The 22,861-nt window shown below is 38.8% G+C and overlaps 1 protein-coding gene across 1 annotated transcript; it reads left to right on the top strand.

Annotated features, from left to right (window-relative positions):
- The first annotated feature begins 487 nt into the window (after positions 1-487).
- PYGO1 (pygopus family PHD finger 1) lies at positions 488-19,292 on the top strand. The gene is made up of 3 exons (XM_065872880.1): positions 488-536; positions 17,033-17,118; positions 18,168-19,292. The coding sequence occupies exons 1-3, from the start codon at positions 488-490 to the stop codon at positions 19,290-19,292; spliced, it is 1,260 nt and encodes a 419-aa protein (XP_065728952.1).
- Positions 19,293-22,861: the final 3,569 nt, after the last annotated feature.

Here is a 22,861-nt window from a genome sequence, read left to right as displayed (position 1 = left end):
CTCTAAGCTGGGGGCTTTTGTGTCTGCGACTCGGGAGCGGCGAGAGCGCAGACCTCATCCTCAGAGGGCGCTGTGAGTGCGCCGCCAGGGCCGGGCCGCCCGCCTCCCGCCTCCCCTGTCAGCGGCTCCTGAGGCGGCGGTGGCGGCGGCGGCGGCGAAGAAGAAGGAGTGGGAGGAGGCGGTGGCGGCGGCGCACTCGTCCTCCGCACACGCCGGCCCCGGGCGGGGGGCCGCCCCCAGGCCGCTCTCCCGCCGCCGCCGCTGAGCCCGGGTGGCCCCAGCACGCCGCCCGGCCGCCCCGAGGCCTCGTCCTCCTCCCAAACTTTGCAAAGTCGGCCCGCGTCCCCACCGCCCTCGGCCGCGCCTCACCTCGGAGGCTCGCCTCGCAGCAGCAGCGGCCCCGCGAGGAGGAGGAGGAGCCGCCGCCGCAGCATCAAAGAGACCGAATTCCCGCGGCCTGGGGGGGAGTCATGCTTTGCGGTCTGTAATGTCAGCAGAACAGGAGAAGGATTCCATTTCGCTGAAGAGAGTTCGAGGTAACCGAGAAGGGCGCCGGGTTGAGGGGAGCGGGGGGAGCGGGGCGCGCGGGGGCCGCGTGCCCGCCGGCCGGGAGGCAACGGGGCTCTGTCCGGGCCTAACTCCGCGCAGCCCGCGTCCCGCCTGCGCCCCGGGGCCCGGGCTGCGGTCGGAGGCGCGCGGCCGCCGCGTCCCCTGTGCCGAGCCCTAGCCGCCCCGACTTTGTGTTAGGAGGCAGTTGAAGCCGCACTCAGCATCCCTTCATACCCCTCTCCTCGCCCACCTTACCTCGTTGGCCAGACACAGCACAATAGGCAGCTCAGAGGGTGAGAAAGGAACACCCCCTGGCAGAGACCACGAACGATGCCCTCCATCCCCCCCCCCCCCCAAAAAAAGTAAGTTGGACCGCACTGGAGTTGACGCTCTTGCAGAAGGTGTGCCGGGCCTCCGTGTCTCTCCCAGCCCCCCTTCCCATTCTCCAAAAGGCAACAAACATACAGCTTTATTTTCCATAGGCTTAAGAGGAGAACCTATATTCATTCAAAAGGCTTTTCTCTATTGGCTTATGGATAAGAAACAAATCGCCCCAAATCAGTTTTATACACGGCTGGCTTGCTTCTTCCTTGCACACTAGTTAGGAATTTTCCTGCTGCCTTACTATCTAAGAAGTATCAGAGGGAACGATGTGCCAGACAAAAGATAACGCATGTAAGTTCACAGACACCAAGTGCCGTCTGGAAATTTGGGGAGTATCCTCCAGCTCTTATTTCCAGCTTTCAATAGGGTTCAGGCCAAAAGTCCCAAAGTTGAAGTAATACTGTTTGTTCAGTAAGCAAATATTTATTGAACATCTACTGTGTGCCCGGCACTGTTTTTGGCACTGGGATACCGCGGTGAACAAAGCAAAAAGACCATCTGCACCCAGGAGGAATGCACACTCTTGTAGGGTAAACAAATGATGAACAAATAAAAGGTATAGGATGTCAAATGGTAAGTGGTATGGAGAAAATCAAAGCAGGGAGAGTGGTTAGAAAATATGTATGAGGGTGGAGAGGTAGCGATTATGTATAAGAGGGCTCAGCTGGAAGATGATGTTTGAGCAAAGACCCAAAGGAAGTGACAGAGCAGAGCCATATGGATATGTGTGGGAATAGCAGTGTTGGCAAAAGGAACAGCAAGTGCAAAGGCCCTGGGTCTGGAATTTGCCTAGTGTGTTCAAGCAACTGCAAAGAAGCTATTGTGAGTGAGCAAAGGGAGAGTAGTGTGAGCTGAGCTGAAGTATGGAGTGAATGTGTATTGGCCTTGTGAGCCATTTAAAAGATTTGGGCTTGTACTCTGAGATAGCGCCTGGATGATTTTGTGCAGAAGAGTGAGTGATCTGCCTTATGTTTTTTTTTTGCGGTACGCTGGCCTCTCACTGTTGTGGCCTCTCCCGTTGCGGAGCACAGGCTCCGGACGCGCAGGCTCAGCGGCCATGGCTCACTGGCCCAGCCGCTCCGCGGCATGTGGGATCTTCCCGGACCGGGGCACGAACCCGTGTCCCCTGCATCGGCAGGTGGACTCTCAACCACTGCGCCACTGGGGAAGCCCTGCCTTATGTTTTTAACTGGCTGTTCTGCGGAGAATAGACTGTAGAGAACAAGGGCTAAAGCAGGGAGGCTAGTTAGGAAGTTATTGAAATAATCCTTTCATCCAAACAGGATAAAGTGCTTTATAAATCAGTAAGTAGTAAGGTAAATTTCCAATTGACTTAAGTGATGTAGAGATCAAGGACCACAGTCATTCATCTATGTTTTTGTTCCTTGTGACTAGAGATTAAACCTATAGAACTGGCTTGTGACACAGTGACAATGTGATTTCCAAATAACATCACTTGAGTATTTAGTTAGAGATTGATTTTCTTAGCCCTTTAAGCAAAAACATAATTTAGAGCAGAATATTGTTTTTACAGGCTTAAAAGCACAATCTTTCATTTGGTGAAGGTTTTCTATTTCAACTTTCTTTTCTCTTTGTTGTTATGAATTGCCAAAGCCTTTAAGGAATATACCTTTCTGAGATAGTTATTTCTTTGATATGTTTGCCATGTTATTTTGCCTACTATTAAAAATTACTTTGGGGTTGAAGGAAAAGAAAGCTTTATCAAGTTTACACCTTTGAACTCAATTATCAGTCTTAATCAAACGTAATTTTAAATAAAATTGGTGGGTATTTTATTGTGCGTCAAGACTACAGATCTGTCTTTGTTTTATTACAACTGCTGGTTTTAAGTTTGATGCCCTAGTTGTTAGAAGTTGACTTAGGTGTCAGCTCAAGAATATTCTGAGAGTCAAGTACCAAAATAAAAGACAAAGCACTTTTTAAAATAAAAAGCCAATATGAAGAGGGGTTTTTATGATGTCATTTTGTACTAATTAGAACATTAATTTTTAAAACATTTTAAAATTATTTTATAATCCATAAAAGGTACCAGATTATCTACATGAGCTCTTCTGAAGCACAATTCTGCTGAACTTCACTGCCCTGGAGCTTCTAGTTATAATTTGTATCATCAGACTGCACGTAGAATGTGGTGTTTGCAGAGCATAATCTCTTGAACAGTGCTTCTCAAACTGTTTCTTATCCAATGATATATATATAATCAGACTTTTTAATGGTTATGTATTTATTTCATGTGTATTATCAAAAATATAAGTTATCAAACCTTTTGCTTAGGATAAGACTAAGATATAGATAGACATATCTTTCTCTATATATAGAGAAAGACCTATATATATTTTTTAAATTTAAAGGAATTACTAAAAAATAATATTATAGACATAACTCAGATATGGCAAAATTATGACAAAGTGAATGACTAAGGACTTTGTAGACCAAAAACATCGTAATCCCCTAGGATGCTTATTCAAAATGTAGCTTCCTGGACCCACAGAATCAGAATTTCTGAGAGATTTCTCTGCATCTTTAACAAGCTCCCCCGGTGTTCCTTATGTACACTAAAGTTTGAGAACTGCTGCTGGTAGACCTAGATTGTGAAGGTAAGTGGACCAGAGGAAGCTGATCGGTGGTTTTCCAAACTTGTCCTGATAGTTTATTTATTTATTTTAATTTTACTTTTTAAAATATTTATTTATTTGGTTGCGCTGGGTCTTAGTTGCGGCAGGCAGGCTCCTAAGTTGTGGCTTGCCAGCTCCTCAGCTGTGGCATGTGAACTCTTAGTTGCGGCATGCATGTGGGATCTAGTTCCCTGACCAGGGATCGAACCTGAGCCCCCTGCATTGGGAGCCTGGAGTCTTACCACTGCACCACCAGGGAAGTCCCTGTCCTGATATTTTAATATTAGATTCACAATTGCTATTTAATGGCAAAGTATCTTACTATTTCCTACCAGTTCTTACTACTCCCCAAACCCTCAGCCCTGGGTTGTAAGACAGATCCATGAGGATAGGTGCAATATCTTGATTATCCTTCTGTTTCTTTCCTAATTGCCTTGCTCACAGTAAATACCAAATGAACGAATGAGTGAATACATGAAGGAACTGATTCGTATCATTATGCTGCTTTCGGATTGTCCGTAGCCCCTCCTACCACTTTTACTTGACCTTTTTCCTTATTTTAACCAACACTCCCATTATCCAGTATTTTTAGAACTCTTAGGTGTTGATCTGATGATGCTATTCATTCATTTATTCAACAAATATTTGTTGGGCAGTTATAGTGCCAGACAGTGAGAATTCATTGATTAAGAAGACATAATACCTGTCTTCAAGAACTTTTAGTGTAGTCTGGGATACTGACAAATAAGTAACCAATTACAAACAGCATGATAAATGCTGTGATAATCTACAGGAAATAAAGGAACGTATATAACCTATCTTTAAGGGAGTCAAGGAAGGCCTCCTGGAGGAGAGTTCTACGAAGTGGTGGGTGTTCCTTTGTTTTGAATGATGTAGAAAGAGCAGCAAGGAGGATGAGGGATGAGAAAAAGGTCTAGGAAGTTAGTGGTGATTTTGAGAAGGCATTTTTGGGAGAAAACTACATTTCAAAGTAGTGAATATTAAGTGGTGACGATATAATTTAAAAGAAGCTTGGTGATAGAAGGAAAGACATAGCCAATAACTTGGAAAGAGAGTGAAGAGGAAGTTTGTATGGGTTCTCTTTTATTTTTTCTCCCTTGAAAAATGACAGACGTATTAGTAGACAAACAAAAGAACCTGATTTAGAAGGAGAGGGGAGAAACTGAAAAAGCAACAGAAAGAGAGGATAATTCATTAATAAAGCATTCAGTACATGTTTTTTAATATCTGCCATGTGCTAGGTATTCGCTGTTGTGGAAGCTGGGCATTAGACAGACAAGACTCCTCATAAATCAGGTTTCTGCATATGAGAGAAGGAATAGCAACAAGGATGCAAATGAAGAGTTAGTTTTGGGGGAAAAAAGAGAAAATGAAGGAAGAAAAACAAATTTAGAGATGAAGAAGGAAGTTGAAGCATTCATTTCAGATGAAATGCTTTTTTTTAAACATACATGCCACATTTATTGTTTCAAATACAGTTATGTCTGATTTATTACTGATTTTGCCTGAAGAAGTTAAGACAGCAGACTTATGACTCATATCAGAACCTTGGTGAACACTATATAGTATCAAGATAACTCCATCTAGACTATGAACAAATGATAGTTCTTTAGTAAAAGCAGAAATTTCTCTAGTCATGAGGCAAAAGTGATTAAGTAGCTATCTGCTTTTAAAAGACTGTGCACCCTCAGATGAAACACTTTTAACCAGAGTTAGAAATGACATTGGAGAGGTAAGCATGTATTTTAGAATGGCATAGTAACACAAAAATGTCACAGAAGTGCTAAAAGTAGACTGTACTACAAAATATAGACCATCTTGATCAGAGAAGTGTATGGAAGATTTGGATTAAGATTGAAGAGGAGGCATAATTTACAGTCACAGAATTGAGGGAAAGAACTGACGAGAGAAAGTCTGCAGGAAAGGATTGGGGTTTTTTGTTCTTTTGTTTTTTAATTGGCATATGTAAGGGCTAGGCAGAGTGTCAGGGAAGCGAGTTTGGTTTTCAACACATTGAATGAATATCCCCCTGGGATGTTGCAGTGTATGCAACAGATACACGTGGTTTGGACTGAGGCCGGTGGTCTGAGCCAGAAATAGAGATCTGGAAGTTATCAGTAAACATGTGAATACTAATTGATGCCTTGGGAGTAGATGAGCTCACCCAAGAGAGTGAGGAGTGAGAAGAGAAAAGCATTGAGAAACGCAACTTTAGGAACACTAACATTTAGGAGATAAAAGGGGAAAGAGGACCCTGAAAAACAGAATGCGAAGGAGTAGCCAGAGAGGTAGAGGAGAAAACTGTAAGAGAATGGTGTCAGATATATAACAGGAAGAGTACATTTATGAGGGGGAGATAAATGGATTTTGTTGTTAACAAGTAGAATGAAAGGTGTCTATCTGTGAGACCTCCAGCATGTTCTTTCTCCCATATTCCCTAACCTGATGAAGATCATTTATCTAGTGATCCAAACCCATGCCCCACTGCAACTCAGCACTGTCCCAGAGTCCTAGATTATCTGTCTCCTTAGTATGTTTTGAACCCATCATCTCCTCAGTCTTTCCACAACCACTTCTTTAGTTCAGGTTTTGATTATCTCTTTGCTTATTATAATAACCCTATCACTGGTTTCAGTGGCCTCCCGTTTTGTCTTTCTTAACCCATTTTGCACATTGTTACTTACTGCTGGTGGTAAGTAACTACCATCTATTGAGTACTTACCAAGCAGTTTGCTAAGTAATTTAAATGGATCATCTTGCTTAATCCTCTCAATAACCCTATAAGCTGGCTGATATCATCATTCTAGGTTTATAATTGAGGAATTGATATTCAGAGAGGTTAAGTAATACGTGGTTAAGTAACATATTCAAGTTTACCCAGCTAGTAAGTGGCAAAGCTAGAACTTAGATTCTAGGGCCCCAAATCTTAGCCAGTATGTTCCATTGCTATAATGCTTCCCAAACACAATTTAGTCATGTTACTCTTTTTTGTAAAATTTTTCATTGGTTCCCCATTGCATTTAGGATAAAAATCCAACCTTCTTATATTAATCCAATCCAACCTTCTTATATTTTTATTTGGCCCAGGCCTACCACTTAGTCCTCCATCCTTCCTATTCCATGAAATGCTTACCCTTGTCTCCCATGCTCCAGTTCTGAAATAGTCACATTTCCTCTCTAGATGTTGTCATGATCTCTCATGTCTTTAAATTTGTCTTTGCACATTCTGTTCCTTCTGCTAGGCATGCCCTCTTTTTTCCCATCTTTGGTAAGATACTCATCCTCAAAGCTTCAGCTCCACCAAGACCGCCCATTATTCGAGGTATTGATGTTATTGTATAGAGTCAGCTTCACACTTGGATGCCATCCACCCACCCTCCTAAGCTTTACCTTTGTGAGCAGCCTTAAACCTCATGTACCTCAGGAATGCAAAGATCATTAGTTTGGGGCGAACAGCTGGCACAAGAACCACAAATATATGAAACTTTAAATCACTGATGTTGAGGGCTCTCTGAATTTAATATATTTATTACATACCCAGATTGATCTAGGTTTGGGGCATCACATAGCAGACACTTTCTGCCTTGCATTCTAAAAGGAAATAATGTCTTTTTCACTTCAATCATATAAGACCATTTTGCCAAATGCTTAATGGAATTCATACAATACTATATTCACTTTTTTTTTTTTTTTTTTTTTTTTTTTTTGCCGTACGCGGGCCTCTCACTGCTATGGCCTCTCCCGCCGCGGAGCACAGGCTCCGGACGCGCAGGCGCAGCGGCGGTGGCTCACAGGCCCAGCCGCTCCGCGGCATGTGGGATCTTCCCGGACCGGGGCACGAACCCGCGTCCCCTTCATCGGCAGGCAGACTCAACCACTGCGCCACCAGTGAAGCCCTATATTCACATATTAATTCACAATATTTCCATTCCATGGTAGAGACCAGTATTACAGAAGTATGTGTTTCAGGTGAAGGTAAAGCTGTTAGCTAAGATGTTCACATCCATAGTAAATGGTAGAGTAAACTGACATTATATCCCAGACTTCTCTGCTGTTGTGAAAAACCGATACTTGAGTGTCCACTGATTGTGCTGACACTGCTGGCTATTAGATATTTTGATAGGATGATAAATACTATAGAAGATGAAATGAAGTGCACTAGTGGTATAGTTTAGTCTAAAGGAAAGCAAAATGAAAACTAACAATTGAGTACCCATTGTGTACCAGGCAATGTGTTAGGCACTGTCTTAGTCCGTTTGGGCTGCTGTAACAATACCATAGACTGGGTGGCTTGTAAACAACAAACATTTTATTTCTTACAATTCTGGAGGCTAGAAAGTCCAAGATCAAGGTGCCAGCAGATTTGGTGTCTGATGAAGACCCACTTCGTGGTTCATAGACAACAATCCTTCTCACTCTGTCCTAACGTGCGGAAGGGGCTAGGGAACTCTCCCAGGTCTGTTATATAAGGGCACTAAATCTCCCAGATCTGTTTTATAAGGGCAGAGCCCGCATGACCTAATCTCCTATCAAAGACGCCATCTCCTAATACCATCATAATGAGGATTAGGATTTCAACATACGAATTTTGGGGGAAAACAAACCTGGGTTGAGTCATTTAATGAGCCTAGAATACATCCTTATACCACATACACAAAATAAACACTTATTTGGAATAATGATGAAGCAAGTCTCTTTAAAGGAAAATGTTGATTATAAAATATTTTAAAATAATGTAGTCACATTACTTATGAGAACAGTCACTGTCACAAACCATTATTGTGAATAAAGTGAGTTTAACAAAGGAAAAATTTTTTTTTTTTGCGGTACGCGGGGGCCCTCACCACTGTGGCCTCTCCCATTGCGGAGCACAGGCTCCGGATGCGCAGGCTCAGCGGCCATGGCTCACGGGCCCAGCCGCTCCGCGGCATATGGGATCTTCCCAGACCGGGGCACGAACCCGTGTCCCCTGCATTGGCAGGTGGGCTCTCAACCACTGCGCCACCAGGGAAGCCCCCAAAGGAAAAATTTAAATATATTAAAGGCACACTGCTATCTATTATACAGAATAGTGCCTTCACTCCCTTTTAAGGACATGGGGCCAAAATAGATTGAGTCTTTAATAGGAAGAATAAAGAAGTTGTAACTAGACCTAAAAAAAAAAAATGCATAAAAGGCCTAAAGTAAATAATCCACTCTTTACAAAATAAAAAGTACTTACAAATAAAAGAATGATTTTATACTTACAAACAGATTTCATATGAAAAGGACATTGATTTGTAGCGTCTTTAGATGGGGAAGAAATTGTATCATTTAGTAGGTTGGACTCTCCTCTAAGACTACAAGTAGAGAAACAACTTAAGCTTCCAGCTCTAAATAAAGGTTAAAGGGTGAAAGGAGAGGTAAAACTATTTTTGTGCTTATTTGAGATTGATTGGCATAATGAAAAGTGATAATATATAGATAAAATTCCTTAACTTAAGATGAGAGAGGTTTCTTTTTCTATTGTTGATATCACCCTTTCCCACTTCTCTTCCGCCTTGTGCATTCGGAGGGCTCTGGGAAGGTAGGAGTGAAGAGATGAGTTGAAGAAATTCAATTATTAACAGAAGGATCAGAGTAGCCACTGTTACAACAAGATTTGGAAGTTCCCGTTTTCTTGGTTCTGTGCTCCACAACTCTCAACTTCTGGCTGAATGTTCATGGTTTACCTTGCAGAGTCAGCTGCAGCAGATATGTAGACCAGATAGACGCTTTGGTACCAAAAGTTATTAAGGTAACCTAAATAACTAGCTTTACGACCACTACTTTCCCCTCCCCTTGCACTTCGTTTTTAAAGAGTAATAATTACAGAAATTCTTGGTAGCTTATATTCTGATTAGCCCCAATGACCATGAATCTGATCTAACATTACTTATTAACATCATGGAGATGACAGAACCACCAGTATTACATATAGCAGTGGGAGGGACCTAGGTAAGGCCAAGAGTCAGAGTCATTGGAAATGTTACATAGTTAACTTTTTAGATGAACAATAAGTGAGGCAGCTGAGACCAGTGGGAACTTGAAGATTGTTTTATGAAAGGAAATATTAGACTCTTAAACAAAAAACTAATACTATAAAACTCAATTTTCAAAAAAGAATTTTAGGTGGTTTTGCTTACAGATTACTTGAAAATAATGAATTTATTTAAATGATTCCAAATGTCAGAGTTTTGCCTTACAGTAAATACAGGAATTATCATAAAAGTTTTAGAAAATGAACAGAGATGGTAGATACTAACCATTAAGAGTACATTTTGTCCATCTTTAACTTACAGCATTTTAATAGTAAAATTATAATTATTCAGTAGTCTTAATAATGCTGTGAATGGTAATTTATATATTCTAGATTAGAGACTAATTTGTTAATAACATTTTATTTTTTAAGAATTACCTTTTTCTGTTGATAACTTTTGTTATAATGAAATACCCATAAAAAATGTTAGGAAGAAAAAAAAAAAATGTTAGGAAGGACAGGACTTTGATGTTTGGACCTTTTGTTTATTTATATAGCCACTTTATTATTTGACCTCAAGCCCATTACTAATTCTTTTCCACAGAATTTCTAGGTATTCAGATTCAAGAACAACACATTTCTCTGTTCAGTATGTTAGTATATACTGTTATGGAAAACTGCATACAAATTGTTAATATGAACTCATTAGTTCAGTGTATATAGGCTACTGAAAGTTATACATTGGTTAAGTAGTTTAGCCATTCCTGAACCATATGGTTTTGAATGAATGACCTTGAGGAGTGCACTGGATCTCTCTCTTAGTTCTTTACTTACCATCTATTCAAATGGGATTGCCATGTCAAATTAAAATTAAAAGATAGGAGTCCCTTTGTCATTTTTTTATTAAAATTTTTTTTAATGGTCACAACTATAATTTAATGAATGTTTATATTTTTCCCTGTTTATAGTTTTTTTTTTAAATTAAAGTTTAGTTTATTTACAATATTATATTAGTTTCAGGTGTACAACATAGTGATTCAGTGTTTTTTATTGATTATATTAAGATAGGAGTTCCTTTAGTTTGAACCAGAAGTTTCCATTTTTGCCTTTTGTGGGCCACTGAGGAAGACAGTATATGTATAAGATCTTAGGGAGGCAAACTACTATATTAGAAGCAGATAAACCTAGTTTTATCCGAGCAACAAAACAAAAATAAATAATTCGAACTTCATCAAAATTAAAAACTTATGTGTTTTACATCTGATGATTCTAGTATCCTTAATATATACATAAAGAATTCTTAAAACTTAACAGAAAAGACAAACACTCTAACTAAAAAATAGGCAGAGAGCTTGAATAGGCATTTCTTCAAAGAAGATAAAGAAATGGTCAATAAATAAATGCTCAACATCATTAGTAATTTTGGAAATGCAAATTAAAAGCACAAGGAGATACCACTTCATACTCACTAGAGTCACTATATTAAAAAAAAAAGCCTATAAATCTTGGGGAGAATGTGAAGAAATTAGAACTGTCAGACTTTAGAGGTGGGAACATAAAATGGTGCAGCCACTGTGGAAAATGGTTGGGCAGTTCCTCAAAATGTTAATCATAGGGATACTATGTGACCCAGCAATTCCACTCCTAGGTGTATACCCAAGAGAATTGAAAACATACATTCATTTAAAAACATGTGCGTAAATGCATTATTCATAGTCCCTCCAAAATAGAAACAACCCAAATGTTCACCAGCTGATGACTGGATAAACATAATGTGGAATATTGTTCAGCCATAAAAAAGAATGAAATACTAATATATAAAATTACGTGGTTGAACGTCAGAAATGTTATGCTAAGTGAAAGAAGCCAAACTCAAAGCCACACATTAGGTGCTTCCCTGGTGGCACAGTGGTTGAGAGTCCGCCTGCCGATTCAGGGGATACGGGTTCGTGCCCTGGTCTGGGAAGATCCCACATGTCCGGGAAGATCCCACATGCTGCGACGCGGCTGGGCCCGTGAGCCATGGCCGCTGAGCCTGCGCGTCCGGAGCCTGTGCTCCTTAACGGGAGAGACCACAACAGTGAGAGGCCCACGTACCGCAAAAAAAAAAAAAAAAAAAAAGCCACACATTATATGGCTAACAGGTATGGGGTTTCTTTTTGGGGTGCTGATAATGTTCTGGAATTAAATAGTGGTGATGGTTACACAGCCTGGTGAATATGCCCAAAACCCACTGAATTGTACACCTAAAAGCAAAAGAAAAACAAATACTAGTTTTAGATTTCAGAGCTGCTTTTTTACCAGGGGTATGATCCGTACCTTTACAATTCCATTTCTTTTTCTTTCTTTTTTTAAAATGGGGATGATTTTCCTCATAGGTTTGTTATGAAGATTAAGTGAAAGAACATAGATATAGGTATAAACTTCTAAGATGGTAGAACAAAGGTACCGTACAGATTCTCTTCTAAATTTCAAGTGAAATGAACCAAAACAGTTTTAAAAAACAGCAAAAATGTCAGTGATAGCAGCAAACAAGGGAAGTGGCATTGCCCGGTAACATAAATCTGGAACAGGGTGAAATCTGGATCACTGTTTTAGGCTTCTAAAACAATCCCTGCCCCTTGGAAGCTGCTGGTGATTTACAAAATTTTGAGAATTACTAATAACCTCAAGTCTGGAGAAAAGCAAATTAAATGAGTAGTCTTGTCTTCTCACTCCTTTGAGTAAGAAAAAAAATGAGTGAAACAGGGGAAGTTTTTGTTGTTGTTTTTAAAGGACTCTCTGACAGAAAAGAAGCCTTCAGGGATACAAATTGAATCAGAGGACTCAAGGGAATCCTCCCATGTGAATGGGTTACTGCACCCCCCGACTAGGTAGATGTGCATTTAACAGAATCTTAGAATTAAGAGCCTGGATGTTTCAAGGAAGCACAACAGGTTAATCTTACTAACATAGGCAAGCATTATAAAGAGAATATTAGCATATCCAGTCACATAAATATAACATTCATATAAAAATTAGTAAGTTGGGTTTACTAACATAGGAATGTCAGGCTGGGTTCAACATTAAAATAAGGTAAAGGGGACTTCCCTGGTGGCACAGTAGTTAGGAATCCACCTGCCAATGCAAGGGATACGGGTTCGAGCCCTAGTCCAGGAAGATCCCACACGCCGCGGAGCAACTAGGACTGAGTGCCACAATTACTGAAGCCTGCATACTCTAGGGCCCACGAGCTACAACTACTGAGTCCATGTGCCACAACTACTGAAGCCCGTGTGCCTAGAGCTGGTGCTCCACGAGAGAAGCCACTGCAGTGAGAAGCCCACGCACCACAACAAGAGTGGCCCCCACTCGCCACAACTAGAGAAGACCCAACACAGCCAAAAATAAATAAATAAATAAATTTATAAATAAATTTATAAAAATAAATAATGTAAAGGAAAAACATCATATGATTATCTCAATAGATGCAAGCCATCTAAGCCAGGCAAACAATCTTAGATAAGAATAAAAGGGAGTCAAAGTTATGCACATTAAATCAGAGCTTAAAAGGTCTGGGCAAAGTTACAAGATAAAAATAAAAGCATGATAATTATGTAAACATACTGTAGCAAACTAGTGAACTGACACAAAGAATAAGAAGAGAAAGAGCATGCAGAAGATGAAGAACCCATAACCTACAGGACAGAAGGAAATAACTCACATGTACTTCAAGTTGTAGAACTTAAATAAAATAAGAGCTCAAAGACAAGATAATATTAAAACACAGAAGAAGGGTAAATTGCAGACCTAAGGAAATAAATTGACTAAAACAACATATATAGAGAACAAATTACAAATTAGAAACAGAATAAAGATAGTTAACAATTAAGTTACATAATAGAAAAACTTCAGATAATCAGATTAAGTGCAGATGAAAAAGACTAGTCAGATGAGCTAATAGGTATGGAGCTAAAAAATCTCCCCAGCATAATGATAATTAGTACCCCTGAAATAGAGCACTGAACAAATAGAGTGGAAAAAAAGTATTCAGAGATATGAGAAAAGAAAATTTACCTGAAATCAAGAATCTAGAGATAGAAAATACCCTGCTAAATTTAGAGAGGGAAAAAGTAGAATAAGATGTGATACTATACTATCCTCAACTTTCAAAGTAGGAAGTCACTTGACACCATCTAAAGACTGAAAAAAGAAAAACCATAATTTCTCCAACTTAATGTTTTTCTTGTTGTCTTTTCTTAGCCTTAGAGAATTATTTTCAAAATTTCTCTTCTGGTGAAGAAACATTTAGCATATTCTCCAGTTTAATTTATTTCTTTTTCCTTTATTAAATTCTAATAAAGTTAAAATTTAATGCTTTTATTTAAAAAATAATAGCCCATTTTTGTAAAGGTATTACTATCACAAATTTATACACAGGAGGAAAAGTAGGTAGGTAGATAGTAAGCTAAATCTCTGGAATGATGTTAACGTAGGAGTAATACTATTTTCAGCCTGGGAGGTGTTTGAAATATGTATCAGTCAGGGTCTAGCCAGGAGACAGAAACCAGACTAGCTATTTTTAACTTTATTTATTTATTTGTCCTTGGCTGTGTTGGGTCCTCGTTGCAGTGCACAGGCCTCTCACTGCGGTGGCCTCTCCCGTTGTGGAGCACGGGCTCCAGGCGGGTGCGCTTCAGTAGTTGCGGCAGGCAGGCTCAGCATTTGTGGCTCATGGTCTCTAGAGCGCAGGCTCAGTAGTTGTGGTGCACGGGCTCAGCTGCTCCGCGGCATGCGGGATCCTCCCGGACCAGGGCTTGAACCTGTGTCCCCCGTGCCGGCAGGCGGACTCCCAACCACCGCGCCACCAGGGAAGCCCCAGACTAGTTATTTTTAATGGAAAGAATTTGATATAAAGTATTGTTAACAGATATTAAACTGGCAAAATAGGATACTAAAGTTTTTACAGAGGTAACAACTGTGGGAAGCAGCTACCATTCTTAAGGCTGAAGGACATAGGAAAGAGGTTGGAATTATTAAAATATATAAACTCACAAGAGGGTCCCTGTGGAGTTTAAACTCAGGTCTCTGAGAAGGGGGTGCTGCTTAGGCTGGTATGAATGCCTATGACGTTAGAGGATGGGCCCTGTGGGCCTGGGACTCAGACACCAGGTGCTGATGTCTCTGAGGAGGGCACAACCAGGCTATCTGGGATAATATGTGAGCTAAATAAAAACAGTATTATTTTGTTCTAGATGGCTAGCCAGAACAGGGAGTACCTTTCCACTTATTAGAAGTCTTCCTCTTTGTCCCTCAATAGGGCTTTTAAAAAATTTTTGTTCATACTGATCTTGTGCACTTCTTAAATTTATTGCTAGCTATTTTAGTTTAGTTTTGTTCCCGTTAATGAAAGCTCATCTTCCACTTTATCTTTTAACTGGTTATAGTTTGTAATATGAAAGCTTTTGATGTTTAGATATTAATTTAACATCCAGAATCCTTACTAAAATTTTGTTATTGTTGTCATAGTTTTTTACCTCCACAATATTTAAACCTCTTCTAAATAGCTCTTACAGAAATCTGCTTTGCATTTTTATGTGTGGAACTATTGCCAGCACGCTGATTTCTCTTTATTGCCAAGTACCATTACTTTTCCTGAACTACTATTGTAAAGATATCATTACTGGTCTCCCTGCTTCTACCCCATTCCCATCACCAATTTATTCTCAGCACAATTGCTAATGTAATCTTTTAAAAACATAAATCGTGTTACTTTCCTGCCCAAAATCCTTAAATGATCATCCACTGTTCTTAAAATAAAATCCAAATTCCTTACCATAAACTATAGGGCTCTATGTCTCAGTTGGCTTGCGCTGCCATAACAAAATGCCATAGACTGGGTGGCTTAAACAACAGAAATTTATTTTCTCTCAGTCTGGTGCTAGGAAGTCCAAGATCAAGGTGCCAGCTAGTTTGTCAGCTCCTGGTGAGGGCTGTCTTCCTGGCTTGTAGATAGATGCCCATCTTCTTGCTTTGTCCTCATATGGCCTTTCCCACTGTTTGCGTGTGGGAGGAGGGAGGGTGGAAAGGAGGAAGGGGGTGTGGAGAGAGAGAGAGTTCACTTTCTCTTCTTAGAAGGCCACTAATCCCATTACCCTCAGGACCTAATGTACCCCTAATTACCTCCAAAAGCCCCCACCTCCAAATACTATCACATTAGGGGGCAGAGTTTCAACATATGAATTGTGCGGGGTCGCGAGCATTTAGTTCATGACACTCTAAAATGATCTGGTCCCTGCCTGTCTCTTCAGCCTCTTCTAAAGGTGCTCTCCAGAGTTCCCTAACACACTGGCCTCTTTTAAATGTCTCGGACAGGATGACACATTCAAGCTCCTTTCTATTTATTCTCTCTGCCTAGAGGCTTTTCGTTCTGCTCTTCATATGAGAGATTTCTTATCATCTTTTAGGACTCAGTTTAAATATCTCTTTCTCGGAATCCACATGTATGAGCAAGTCTCCTATAATTCTCTGTCAACTCATTGGATTTATTTATTTATTAATCTATTACAAATATGTATTATAGTTTACTACAAATGTGTATCTACATATATGTGTACATAATTTTATTCTGTCTGCTTTTGTATATGTTCAGAATTCTCTGTAATAAAAAGTGTGCGTTTTTAATGGAAGAAAATCCTATGTTTTTTTAAACTTGTTAGATTCACAGTCAAGCTTTTGCTTTTGCTTGATCATATTGAGAAAATCATACTCACATACATTGTTGTATTTTGACAATACCTTTCAGAATTAAGAGGCACATACCTCTGATGCCATAATTCCAGTCCTAGGAATGACTTTTACATGAGTGTAAAGACATTGATACATGGATTTTCATTGCAGAACAGCAAAGGTTTGAAAACAATCAAAATATCCATCAATAGGGAGGGGACTAGTTTAATGAATTATGGTATAATCATACTCTGAACTACTCACTTATTAGAGAATGGAGCAGTTCTATATGCAATGACACGGAATGATTTCCAAGTAAGAAAGCAAGGTACAGACCATTGTTCCATACTAAGCATGCCATTGTTTGTGTACTCCCCAGAGATATACTGGAATTTATCTAGATTATCTTTGGAAAGATAGATCAGAAACTAGCAACAGTGTTTGCTTCAGGGATAGGAAACCAGATGACTGAAGGTTTGAGGGTGGGATGGAGAATTACTTTTTCACTGAAAGAATAATAAAAAATGCTATGGGGTAGAGGTGAATGACTGATTCTGGCTGAGATTATGGGGAAGACTTTTTGGAGAACAAAGATAATAAGAGCTTAGTATTGCTTTTATCTAATAAAAATAGGAAACATATTAACAGGTAGCTATAATAGATATTGCTATGAGAGATATAAATTTCACTTATAAGTAGAAATACTATCTGGATTTATTTATTTATTTATTTTTAGGTGGTGATAGTGGACTGGATGGGTTAGGAGGACCAGGTGTACAACTAGGAAGCCCAGATAAGAAAAAGCGCAAGACAAATACCCAGGTAAATTGGCATTTTCTTTAATAACAGTTTTTCTTCACTGATATGATCAGGCTATGAGGTAAATCTAACTTTCGTCATGGGTTTTGTTTCCTATCCTAATTCAGAACCTAGTAGTGAATTCTGCAGTGATTTGTTTTTTGGGTTTTTTTTTGCTTTGCAGCTAGCGGCTATTATTGGACTGTAAGCCTAGAGTGAATATTGCAAGAAGGAAGTGTAGGCAGATAAATTAAAATGCTTACTCTTAAAGCTAATTTAAAAGGAATGGATGCCTGTACTTTTATGAAAAGATTTAAAAATATATGGACACAAGTTTAACTTGGAGTAATGTTCAACTATTATAATAAATCAGTAGTATGTACATATCATGAAGCAATCATGATGGAAGCATCTTTTGTCTGAAACCTTTGGTTGTAATAGACAGTTATAAATACAGACTTTCTTGGTTTTATCCTCTGTAAATTTGAAGCACTGTTTTTATTATAAAGACTGCAAGTAACTATGAAATGTGTACAGATTACCTGTTTCCATTTCGGCCACACTGTTAAGCTTGCAGTTGTGACTAAAACTGGCAGTTTATTTTTCCAGTCTGAGGCCTAGGCCTTAGTGCCTTGGGAATACTTTAACAGCTAACTCTCTGAAGTTAAGCTAGGGAAAGAAATTTAGATCCTGTTTACTGTTATTTCATTTTATGGCTGTTTGGAGGTATAAAGGTGCTTTCAGTTAAAATTTTAAGTGAAAGATTCTAGAGTTACAGGCAAGCATATTCAATGAAAATTATGGTAATGAAGCTTCTTTTGAAGGCTGAATACTTCTAGGGTTTGTAACAATTGATTTGAGCTCAAAAAAGTACACCTTATTTCCTTTCCTAAATGAAAGAAGCCTACACAGTTTTATCATTAAATATAAATAGAAACATTATTTGGAATTGAAAGGTCAGGTGAAGAATTAAATTTTTGTAACACTTCAAAAGAAATTTAAAACTAAGTTCATAAATGTTAACATTTATGACTTCTTTGATCAAAAGCATGTATTTTACATTCTCATTTCAGGGGCCTTCTTTTTCTCCATTGTCTGAGTATGCGCCACCACCAAATCCAAACTCTGACCATCTAGTGGCTGCTAATCCATTTGATGACAACTACAATACTATTTCCTATAAACCACTACCTTCGTCAAATCCATATCTTGGCCCTGGTTATCCTGGCTTTGGAGGCTACAGCACATTCAGAATGCCACCTCACGTTCCTCCAAGAATGTCTTCCCCATACTGTGGTCCTTACTCACTCAGGAATCAGCCACACCCATTTCCCCAGAATCCTTTGGGCATGGGTTTTAATCGACCTCATGCTTTTAATTTTGGGCCACATGATAATTCGAGTTTTGGAAACCCATCTTATAATAATGCACTAAGTCAGAATGTTAACATGCCTAATCAACATTTTAGACAAAATCCTGCTGAAAACTTCAATCAGATTCCTCCACAGAATGCTAGCCAAATATCTAACCCTGACTTGGCATCTAACTTTGTCCCTGGAAATAATTCAAATTTTAGCTCTCCATTAGAATCTAATCATTCTTTTATTCCTCCCCCAAACACTTTTGGTCAAGCAAAAGCACCACCCCCAAAACAAGACTTTAGTCAAGGAGCAACCAAAAACACTAATCAAAATTCCTCTGCTCACCCACCTCACTTAAATATGGATGACACAGTGAATCAGAGTAATATTGAATTAAAAAATGTTAATCGAAACAATGGCGTAAGTCAAGAGAATAGCCGTTCGAGTAGCACTGAAGCTACAAACAACAGCCATGCAAACGGGACACAGAATAATCCACGACAACCTAGAGGTGCCGCAGATACATGCACCACTGAGAAAAGCAATAAATCCTCTCTCCACCCAAGCCGTCATGGGCATTCTTCTTCTGACCCAGTGTATCCTTGTGGAATTTGTACAAATGAAGTGAATGATGATCAGGATGCCATCTTATGCGAAGCCTCTTGTCAGAAATGGTTTCATCGGATCTGCACTGGAATGACTGAAACAGCTTATGGCCTCCTAACAGCAGAAGCATCAGCAGTATGGGGCTGTGATACCTGTATGGCTGACAAAGATGTCCAGTTAATGCGCACTAGAGAAACTTTTGGTCCCTCTGCAGTGGGCAGTGATGCTTAATCACAGGCATTAACTACAGTGGTTTTTTTCTCCTGTGTATTACAGAGGTTCAGTGACACAGGATTTTAATGTTTTACATTATTTTTTTAAATGCACACACAAAAAATTATTTACCTTTTAGTTTTTATTAATAACCACTTCATTGCTAGTGCAGACTTTGTATTGTTTTTGTTTGCTATCTTAAATAAGAATAATGTATATGGGGGTGCATTAGAAAGTAATATACAAGTGAATTTTAGTTTGTAATCATGAACATAAAAGCCTCTTGAAGCTTCAAGATAATATATAGCAAATGTAGGCAAGTTTTCACTTTTAAAAGTTAGAATCCTTGAAAAAATGTATCAGTTGACCCTTGAACAACAGAGGTTTGAACTGCCTGGGCCCACTGATTTTCAATAAACACATACTATAGTACTACATGATCCACGGTTGATTAAATTCCAGGATGCGGAACCACAGTTTTGGGGGGCTGACTATAAAGTTGTATTCAGATTTTTGACTGTTAGGGGGTCGGCACCCCTAGCCCCCGCGTTGTTCAAGGGTCAGGTGTATTCCAGTGCTGAACTTTGGCAATATCAAATTAAATATTTAGTTCAAAAAAATATTTGAGGATCCATTTAACATGTTTTCAGAAAGAATATATGTAGCTAAAACATGGAAGAAATCATACATTTCAATGAGTGTTTTAAAAAATAATAGAGTATGACACCAGATTCATCCCATATTAGGGTCCTTGAAATTAGTGACCTTCATATTATCAACTCAGTCTTTCCAGGATGTCTGTTTGTACAGATACGAGACAGATGTTAGCATATAGTAGATGTTCAATAAGTATTTGTTGATTAACTTGTGGATTGTACCACATGAAATTGCTAACATTAGATCAGTTGAAAATTGACTACAATTAGTAGAGTTGTCATAAAGGATTTTTTAGTTGTGCTATTTAGAAATATAACAGTATTATGCTCTTCACTCTTCAGTTTGATTATTGAGTTGTTTTGTTATTGTTTTCCAGAGAAATAAATAAGACAGTATCCTCAGAAGAATTGTGAATACTTAATATCATTTCAAACCAGGGACATATTGCAAATGAGATAGGTAGAAACATCAATTTGGCCTTAGAGGGCTCTACTGGCCAAAGAGTGGTGGGTTGAAAAATCTTGTTCTGGGGATCTGAAAATTAAAACTGAGCCTCAGGGGAGTTCAAAATCCATTTTAAGCCAAGAAGAGAGCTTGAAGAGCCAAGATGAGAGCTTACTCACAGTTCGAGGCCCTGCAGCAGACAGGAGTTTCCGCTGTGACTGGGGAAAGAGTAAAAATGGACCTGAGAGTATTCTCTTGAGAGATGATTAAGAATGGAGACAGTTGGAGGTGCACTAATTAAGATTTGAAACAACAGAAGCCTGTTTTTGGAGTGGATCATAACCTGTGACCCAAAAAAAGGATTCTATATGACAATTGATAATAATTTATACAATGGTTGGATGTTGGTAAATCTCCCAAACTTGAACCATCGTTGTGACCAAAAAAGTTCTGAAGACTACGTGGTGACCTGCAAAAGGGATACTTTAAACCTTGGTGAAATGACAGCAGCAGCAATATTGCCAAGAAATTTAAATTATGCATGAAAATTTTGATTATAGTCCTTCGGTTAATAAACATGAACCCACACTTTTACATGACAGCACTGGTGTCACATGTCACAAGCCACTAAAGCAAAGTTAATTGAATTATTCAATTCTGTTGTTTACAGTGTAGTCACCAGAACTTTATCCAGTGAACTGGTATAGTTTTCATCATTTGGAGATTTTTCTAAGAAACTTCATATTCTCCAATTGAAAAACAGTAATTGGAGGGTTTGAACAGTTTATACAGCCTAGCAAATGATGAATTTTATAAAAATGAAATATTTAATGTCCTATTAGAAGAAAACTATTAATGCTTGTGATGTGTATTTTGTTTGAATAAAACTTATTTTTTTAAGTAGCGTTTTAATTTTGACCTACAGAAACAGCAATTTCATATGGTACAAGGCAATATAAGGTTTTCTCCATTTACCTGTGACTAGTTAGAGATGAGTACAAGATATTTTAAATATAGTTGTAATATAAATGTCTTTATAGTTTTAGGAAATGAAATGATATAAACTCTAATACTAGGTACTCCTGTGTGTGAAACCTTTACCAGTTGAAGCAGGTAAAAATGCAGTAGTTTGGGCTGACTCTTGACGTTTGGTGTGTTCAGTAGCATACTTGGAGGTCACATGATGCTTACATTGTAGTTTTTGTTAAAGATACATAATTTTCTAAATGTGGAAGGACTTAATTATGTTGTTTTTGAAATCCTGCAGATTTTTGAGATATGATGCACTGTATGCTACATGCCTAGTTCTAGCATCAGATCATGGTTTGTTTTTTATTAATGACTGAATACAGTTAGGTAGATGCTGAGTAGGACCTTCCAGTGTCTTCAGGAGTGAACACTTTACACGGTAGTACTCAAGTTGTGCTCATTGCTAAGACTCATTATGCAGTTTCTAAAGCCCTCTATTGCTTACACGTTTATTAGTAGTTTTGTGAAAATGAAATAAGCTCTCCCAAGTTAGTCTAAAAATACTTGATCTATAATGTGATTCTTTTATTTTCCACTTCCAAGTAGTTGTTTTTAAAAACTTACAAACAAGTGAATTTTTATTCTTGTATTTAGGTCATAAGAGCACCTTACTTAAATACGCATCTGTTAAATTTACAGAAGAAAAACCCGTGGTTGATTTTAACAGTGAATCCTAGGCAAACTACACTCATAGCTGTTGAATGTTTTCATGTATTTGAATTAATTTTCTTACTAGTTCCACATTTGTCTCTCCATAACACTGTCAGAAGTTATCTAGAGGCTTTTTGGTAGGGAAAGTGATGAACTATAAGAATGGCCAGATATTAATTTGCCTAATGTGGTTCAAAGAAGGCTATGATACAAATCAATATGGCTTTCTTAAGACAAGTGATGAGCTGCCCTAAACATTTAAAAAGTACTCAGTGAGGGAAATAAATGCACACAGGTGGCATAATCTGCCAGTAGCATCGCACCTTTTTTGGTGTAATCCTTTTCCATCACTGAAAGGCCTCATCTCACATGCACACATACACGCAAAGACACACGTACATGCAATTGAGCAGGAAATCTTGGGGTTTCTCCTACATTCTCAAGTTTTGCCAGAGTTCAACCTGGCTATCAGCAGCTAGGCTCTCTCACCAAGACTAGGTTACTAGAAAGTTTTAAAGTGTCAGTTCCTTTCTCAGAACTTGCTTTGTTCATTTCACTAGAGAATTCCTGATCCACTTGCTTCTAGATGCTACTGGACTCCCTAATGCAGGAACAGCTTAGCTTGCTATAGAAAAATAAATTATTTTTCAGATAGAGTGCTTGGAATTAGATTTGTGATCCATGTTTTCCTTTTGTGTGAAATACTTTAGCATACTGCTATTATGATTCTTGTTATCCAGACTAGAAGATTATGTACATAAAACTGAAGATTTTCTTGTACTAGTGCTTATTCTTCATAGATGAAC

This window comes from Phocoena phocoena, chromosome 2 (genome assembly GCF_963924675.1).
Source record: "Phocoena phocoena chromosome 2, mPhoPho1.1, whole genome shotgun sequence".
In the NCBI taxonomy this organism is placed as follows: domain Eukaryota; kingdom Metazoa; phylum Chordata; class Mammalia; order Artiodactyla; family Phocoenidae; genus Phocoena; species Phocoena phocoena.
This window is presented reverse-complemented; position numbering and strand designations above follow the sequence as displayed.